Here is a 7,773-nt window from a genome sequence, read left to right on the forward strand (position 1 = left end):
CGGCGGTTCCGGAAACGCCTCTCCCCTAGGCTATCATTGGCCAGAGCCCAGACCGCGGCCTCGGAAACGCCCCTCGCCCAGGTTCTCCCTGGGAAGCTCTGAGAAGACGCTTGATGAGAGGCTTTCTGGGGAATGTAGTTCGCGACGCGTGAGCAGTGACGCGACACGCGCGCGCGTGTGTGTGTGTGTGTGTGTGTGTGTGTGTGTGTGTGTCCTGATCGTGTGTGTGTGTGTGTGTGTGTGTGTGTGTGTGTGTGTGTCCTGATCACCCAGGCAACGACCCGGAGGCACAGCTACTGGTTGTAGGAACTAGCGTGGTTGCGAGCGGCGGGCCCAGAGCATTTGCCCGCTCAGAGTCTGGGCGTTTCTGCGCTAGCAGCAGAGGACGGGGCGGGACTTCCGTCGTCGCCATTGCAATCTTCGCCGCGCGGTTGGTGGGCTGGATGGCAGTCGGCTGCTGGGACCAGAGATGGGCATAGGGAAGTCCCGGGACTGTCACCGCACCACTGCATGCACTTTTACCCCTCGGCTAATGGTTCCTCCTTCCTGAGCCTTGGTTTCCCCAGATGTAGAACGGAGGTAATGTACTCCGCCTTAGCCCCACGGTCCCCGGAGACCGCTCCCAGGTCCTTGGGCGCATTTTATACGGGGGAAGACTTACTAAAACCCTGAGTGCGACCGTCAGCACGCGGTCACCCCGGGCAGTGGAGGCGTAGGGTTTTGGATGACCCCGCAGTGCTTGTCACTGTCGCTGCCTTGCACGGCCCCGCCCACTCCACAGACTCTGACCAGGCCAGCAACCTCGCTGATGGACCCCGGGCAGGTGAGTGGAGGGTGCCCCAGTTCTTCGCCCGCTGGTATCCCTGCCCTCCCGATCCTGGAGCCCCTGTACAAGAGAATGATGGTGTCCTGGACTCTTCGCCTACACTTGAGTCTGGAGCCCAGCCAGGGTCACTCTTCCTAGCATCCTGAATCCAGGCTGGACGTTATATGGATGGGTTCACTGTAAGTTAGCAACCTCCTCAGGAGCTGCCCTGGTGTAATCTGAAACCGACCCCAGAGGTGGAGGGTAGGGAGAGAGTGAAGAAAGAGGCACGTCACTCCAGACTGGTTGGTGGAGGTTTAATAAGCAAGGACAGGTACATACGAAGCTTGCCTTGGGCAGCCACAAGAGTAGATCTCCACACCAGGCCAACAAATCTTAAAAGTTTATATGGAGACTTTAACTTGGTTCAGTCAAGTATACCATCCAGATGGTGTCAGTGTCAGATCACAATCTCAAGGCTATATCCCTGGGGGAATTTCTGGGAGTGGGGAAGAATACACATTCCAAGGTACACATTCCAAGGACAGGAGATGATGACAAGCCTCCCATTGCCCAGGTCCAGGTCATGGGTCAACTGGCAGTCACATCCTCTTGATGACTCCCCCCCCCCCAACGTCATATTTCTGGAATCCTATGGGATAAGGTCTGGAAGGGTATCCCAGGCACAGGGACCAGCATGTGCAAATTTCTTGAAGGTGAGTATAAGGTGGAAGTGTTCAAGGAACTGCAGGTCTGCATTTCATCTGGTTAACATAGAAAGCATGGGGACAGGTCTCGGCCTGGAATGGCAGGCTGAGGAGCTGGGTCTCCATTCTGAGCATGGTGAATCCCGGAAAGTTTAGAGCAGAGGAGGGAGGTGATCTGATTCGGATCTTAATAGGCTCCCTCTGGATGGCCAGGAGAGAACAGAGTTCTCTCTGGAGGTGAAGTTGGAGGCAGGAAGACCACTGAGTCTTCCATTGAGTGACTGCAACAGTTCAAGTGTGTGCTTTGGTGGCTGGACCAAAGGTAGAAGTAGGAGAAATTGTTGGCTCCTGAATCTCCCTTTTAAGTAGGGTGGACTAGATTTCCTGCTGTGAGGCAGTGAGATATCAGGGTTGACCCAGACAAGTTTGTCAGGTGTGGAAGTTGGCGTGAGGAGTAGATTTCAGAGGGAAGATGAAGAGCTAGGTTTTAGCCGTATTGTATTTGAGGTGTCCTGTAGACTGCCAAATGGAAGTGCCAAGTATGCTTTATGCCAGGTCCAGGCTGGAGACATCCAAGGGAGACTTGTGTGTCGACATTATGTGTGGCTGGGGGTTGACCAAAATGGTGACCAAGCCTCTACCTAGAGACTAGACCTGGGATGAAAAAAATGAAGCATGAAAGTAACAGAGGTAGGATGACAGTGGGGTCTGAGATGAGACTGGTTTACCTCTCTACAGCTCACCAGGTTTTTGTGGCCATCCTCCTTGGGGTCTGGGGTTTTTTTCAGGGTGGAGGAGTAATCAGGGGCAGAAAGGGTCAGTCTAAACTAAGAGTCCCCAAGCCTAGGGTCTGGGATTTGTCTATCTGTGAAAACAGCTATGACTGCTGAAGGGAAAGCATGTAGAGGGTGGAGGTGGAAGAGAGCAGGGGTGTTTAAGATCTATTCATGGTTCTGGGGAGCTGAAGGCTGAAGCAACAAGGCAAAGTGGGGAGGCATTAACCAGAAGTGATGATTGTCTCTGGCAGTGGCAATTTTTGGAGATGTGGGGCAAGCCAGGCTTAGTATTGGATCCTGGTTGCCCATTTTATGTTGGGTATGCCATGTGCACAGTGGGATATAGGAACTAGGGATATGCCTGTGGTGTGGACAGGAAGGGAGGGTGGGGGCTGGGGAGTGGGTGTCCAAAGAGTGACATGTACAAGGTAAGGGAATGTGAACCAATGGGCCCAGGGCCCTGGCACTAGAGGCTTAAGGGAGGAAAGAGAGTCCAAATTTTCTTATACTTGGGAGGTGTGATCTGGGAGACACAAAGGAGCTTGTTTAGTGTGAAGAGTGGGTTCCTGGCTAGCACAGAGCACAGACAGCATCTGTATCAGCTTTTTGTTCCTCTAGATTGGATTGGATTGGCCTGGCTACAGTAACTAGTGAGACTACAAGGATAAAGGGACATCTGTGGTGACAGGGCCTCTTATCTCCTCTGAGGTGGGTGCCTGAGGAGGAGGAGGAGCTGTGGGTGGGTGAGGGAAGGATGGACTGAGGGAGTCACAAGAAGAGAAGATGCCAGTGGTAGATGTAGCAGAACTCTGAGTCATAGGTCAAGGAACTGGATGTGTCCATTTGACTTTTTGTTTGCTTTTCAGCCCATCTGTTGGCCTTCTAGCTTAGCTGTTTCATCATTGCAAAGCCCAGTGACCTTTGAAGATGTGGCTGTGTACTTTTCCAAGGAGGAGTGGGGGCTTCTTGATGCAGGCCAGAGGGACCTGTACCACAATGTTATGCTGGAGAACTTTGAGCTCATGACCTCACTTGGTAAGGCCTTTCTGCCCTGCCCCAGCATGGTGACCAGCTTCTTCCCTTTTACCTTCTTCCCATAGAGAGTTTTCCGTTCATCCCAAAGTTGGACCATTGGCACTGGTTCTTCCCAGGTTTCCTGTTATAGATGCTGTGGATGCTAGGACTGGGCTATGTGCATTCTCCTTGTATTTCTCTGAGCAGCCTCATAAATAGTCCTAATAGCTGTTGCCCAGGGGCCTTGTGGGAACAGAGGTTGGGGATCAGGGACATATGGTGTGCCTGATGGATCCCACTAAGCTAGACCAACTTCCGGCTCGGTGACCCACTATGGGGCCATGCCCAGAATCTGTCCCTTCCCCATGGGACTTTTTTTTTTTTTAACTTTGTTGAGCTATACCATAAAATTCATACTTCAGAATGTATAATTCAGTGGTTTTTAGGTATTTGCAGAGTTGTATAAATATCACCATAATCTAACATTTTTATCACCTAAAGAGAAATTGTACCCATTAACAGTCATTCCCCATCTTCCCTCATCTCTTCTTCCTCAGCCTTAGGCAACTGCTAATATACTTTATGACTATATAGATTTGCTTATTTAAACATTTCATATAAATGGAGTCACACAGTATATGTTTCTCTGTGAATGGCTTTCAGTTAATGTAATGTTTGTAAGGTTAATCCATGTTGTAGCATTTACCAGTACTTCATTCTTTTTTATGGCCAAATAATATTCCATTGTGTAGATATACAATGGTTTGTTTATTCATTCATCAGTTGATGAGCATTTGTCTTGTTTCCACTTTTTGGCTGTTATGAAAAATGTTGCTATGAACATTCATGTACAAGTTTTTACGTAAGTATGTTTTCATTTCTCTTGGGTAGATACATAGTGGAATTGCCAAGGTGTTTTCCAAATTGGCGGCACCATTTTATATTCCCACTGCAGTGTATGAGTGTTCCAATTTTTCTACTTCCTTATCAACACTTGCTATTGTCTGTTTTCTTATAGATAGCCTAGTTGGTGTGAAATGGTATCTCACTGTAGTTTTGGTTTGCATTTCTCTAATAACTAATGATGTTGAGCAACTTTTCATGTGCTTGTTGGCCATTTGTTTATGTGTATGTATATATACATATCTCCTTTTAAGAAATGTCTATTCAAGTCCTTTGTCATTTCCTCTAGTAAGGCCTCCTTTATTCTGTAGCTTGGCTATCCCTGTCCTACACAGTGGGCCCTTCACTCTTCTTCTGGCCCCCTTGACCTGTCACCATCCCTTGGACCCATTGCTGTATATGTCCAGCCACACATTTCTAATGAAATCACCCTTTACACCAAGTGGAGCACTCAGGTTACCAGAAATTTCTCTGCTTTTAGGTTGTTGGCATGGAGTGGAAGATGAGGGGGCCCATTCCAAGCAGAATGCTTCTATACAAGGGATGTTACAGGTCAGGATCCCCACTGCAAATCCTTCCACGCAGAAAGCTGACACCTGTGATATGTGTGGCCCATTCTTGAAAGACATTTTGCACCTGGATGAACATCAAAGAACATATCCTGAGAGTACCCTCTATACATGTGGAGCATGTGGAAGAGAGTTTTGGTTCAGTGTGAACCTTCACCAGCACCAGGAGAAGCACAGTAGAGAAAAGCCCTTCAGATGGGACAAGGACAGGGACTCATTTGTGGAACGCTCTATAGTCCATCTGTCAGAGAAGCCTTTCACTTGTGGGGAAGATGGTGAGGATGCCTTGGACAGCCATGACCTCTTCCAGCATCCAGCCATTGAAAGCAGTGGGAAGCCATATAGAAGCACAGAGTGCAGGAAGGCCTTTTCACACAGTTCTAATCTTGAGCAGCTCTTAGAAGTCCATTCCACCCAGGAGCTCTTCAAGTGCAATGACTGTGGAAAAGTCTTTCAGAAGAGCTCCACCCTCCTCAACCACCTGAGAATTCATTCTGAAGAGACACTGTTTAGATGCCCAACAGTTGAAAATTCCTTAGAGGAGAAATCAACCCTTGTTAATCACCAAAAATGTCATAATGAAGAGACATGTCATGTATGTAAAGAGTGTGAGAAGACCTTCAGTCACCCTTCTAAACTGAGGAAGCACCAGAAATTTCACACTGGAGTAAAACATTATAAGTGCAATGATTGCGGGAAAACCTTCAGCCACAAACTCACACTTGTTCATCACCAGCGAATTCATACAGGAGAAAGACCTTATGAGTGCAGTGAATGTGGGAAAGCCTTTAATAACAGGTCACACCTCACTCGACATGAGAAAGTTCACACTGGAGAAAGGCCTTTTGAGTGCAGCAAATGTGGAAGAGCCTTCAGCCAAAGCTCTAATTTCCTTCGGCACCAGAAAGTTCACACCCAAGTAAGACCATATGAGTGCAATCAATGTGGTAAAGCCTTCAGCCGTAGCTCTGCTCTCATTCAACACTGGAGAGTTCACACTGGAGAAAGGCCTTATGAGTGCAGCGAGTGTGGAAGAGCTTTTAATAATAACTCCAACCTTGCTCAGCACCAGAAAGTTCACACTGGAGAACGGCCTTTTGAGTGCAGTGAATGTGGAAGAGACTTCAGCCAGAGCTCCCACCTCCTTCGACATCAGAAAGTTCACACTGGAGAACGGCCTTTTGAGTGCAGTGAATGTGGAAAAGCCTTCAGCAATAGCTCCACTCTCATTCAGCACCAGAAAGTACATACCGGGCAAAGGCCTTATGAATGCAGTGAATGTAGAAAGGCCTTCAGTCGCAGCTCCAGCCTGATTCAGCACTGGAGAATTCACACCGGCGAAAGGCCTTATGAGTGCAGTGAATGTGGGAAAGCCTTTGCTCACAGTTCCAGTCTCATTGAGCACTGGAGAGTTCACACAAGAGAAAGGCCTTATGAGTGCAGTGAATGTGGGAAATTCTTTAGCCAGAACTCCATTCTCATTAAACATCAGAAAGTTCACACTGGAGAAAGGCCTTATCAGTGCAGCGAATGTGGGAAGTTCTTTAGCCGAAAGTCCAGCCTTATTTATCACTGGAGAGTTCACACTGGAGAAAGGCCTTATGAGTGCAGTGAGTGCGGGAGAGCCTTCAGCAATAATTCTCACCTGGTTCGTCACCAGAGAGTTCACACACGGGAAAGGCCCTATGAGTGCAGCCAATGTGGGAAAGCCTTTAGTGAACGATCCACACTTGTTCGACACCAGATAGTACACACCAGAGAAAGGACTTATGAGTGTGGCCACTGTGGAAAAATTTTTAGCCGTCTTTGCAATCTTGCTCAGCATAAAAGGATTCATACCTGAGTGGAGTCTTATGGAAATGGTCCTTCTGAGAAGATTTTCAGCCAAGTCAAACTTGGAGAATACCCACAGAGAAGTTACCTACATGTACCACTAATTTGGAAAAGTCTTCAAAAGCTACCCTGGCCTTTCTCAGCAGCCCAGAGCTGAGCTCTCTCCCCTATGGAGCACAAATCCATTTTGAACCTGCCTGGATCCAAATATTTGCAACAGTCATCTACATATGCATGGAAAAAACAGCTCCCTGTGCCTCCTTTCCACTTTCCTGGAGGAAAACAGACTTATCCTGGGCCCATTGGAATGGCTTCATTCCCACTGCCTCTGAGAGGGTTAGGAAATGAACTGACCCCAGGCTGGTTGAGGGGCCTTGAGGGATGTCCAGTTTGGGCTTCTCAGGAAGACGCACATTCCTCATGGATGTTGTCATGTCTGCATGTAATCCCAATGATGTGTCCACTGAGCCCACACATTACCCTTCCCTGGAACCATTTACCCTGGTCTTCTCTATCCAGCATGATAATAAAGACCTCATTGATCAACCCAGCTTAATCTTGGGGGTTGGGGTGGGGTAGGTTGAAAAAAGAAGCAGGTAGAGCGGGGGAAGGCTGATACAGGGCACCTGACAACATCTACCTCAGGGTATAAAAGGAACATAGGGAATTGCTCTATGATCTTTTGTGGCCCACTTCGCATTGCATTTGAAGGACTGGGAAAAACTGAAGGGGTCATAAAGTAAACATAGTGGCCTGTGTTTCAGAGATACCTGAAGGCCCAGAGCTCACCCTGAAGAAGGAGGATGTTAGTCTGCAACATTAGAATGGTCTGTTGGATTAGAGGGCAGGTCCCTAGTTCACAGAGAGAACTCTGGGTTCCCCCATGTGAGGAGAAGCTGTCTTCTGGTTCCTAATAAGGGGATATGACCCTGGAAGGCCAGTAGAGGCCTAGTGAATACTGTATCCACCTAGTGGATAGAGAAACACTGGGTGTGAAGTAATAGGGAGTTGGGGAGACTAGGAAACTATAGGCCCATGCCATTGGGGATAAGGAGTAACCACAGTTCTCCATTAACTGTGGCTCTGCAGGTGAGGCAAGTATAACTTAATCTGAGACCCACAGGGGCCATTTGGGAAGCCATCATTAGTACAGAAACACTGGCTGT

At 48.2% G+C, this 7,773-nt stretch overlaps 1 protein-coding gene across 2 annotated transcripts; it reads left to right on the forward strand.

Annotated features, from left to right (window-relative positions):
• Positions 1-85: 85 nt before the first annotated feature.
• ZNF132 (zinc finger protein 132) lies at positions 86-7,153 on the forward strand. 2 transcript variants are annotated; one of them, XM_043599989.1, is made up of 3 exons: positions 86-823; positions 3,155-3,323; positions 4,687-7,153. In XM_043599989.1, exons 1-3 carry the CDS (start codon positions 725-727, stop codon positions 6,615-6,617), a joined length of 2,199 nt encoding a protein of 732 aa, XP_043455924.1. In that variant the 5' UTR covers positions 86-724; the 3' UTR covers positions 6,618-7,153. The 2 variants fall into 2 exon arrangements, with proteins under 2 accessions (XP_043455924.1, XP_043455925.1); XM_043599990.1 differs by lacking the exon at positions 3,155-3,323 and having other exon boundaries at positions 314-823.
• Positions 7,154-7,773: the final 620 nt, after the last annotated feature.

This window comes from Prionailurus bengalensis, chromosome E2 (genome assembly GCF_016509475.1).
Source record: "Prionailurus bengalensis isolate Pbe53 chromosome E2, Fcat_Pben_1.1_paternal_pri, whole genome shotgun sequence".
Lineage (NCBI taxonomy): Eukaryota > Metazoa > Chordata > Mammalia > Carnivora > Felidae > Prionailurus > Prionailurus bengalensis.

What these genes read in the sequence shown, in the direction of transcription:
- ZNF132 (XM_043599989.1), top strand. Translation starts at nt 725, where the DNA reads ATGACCCCGCAGTGCTTGTCACTGTCGCTGCCTTGCACGGCCCCGCCC. An exon ending in CGCTGATGGACCCCGGGCAG is followed by an intron (nt 824 to 3,154) that starts GTGAGTGGAGGG and finishes TTTGCTTTTCAG; the next exon opens with CCCATCTGTTGGCCTTCTAG. An exon ending in TGAGCTCATGACCTCACTTG is followed by an intron (nt 3,324 to 4,686) that starts GTAAGGCCTTTC and finishes CTCTGCTTTTAG; the next exon opens with GTTGTTGGCATGGAGTGGAA.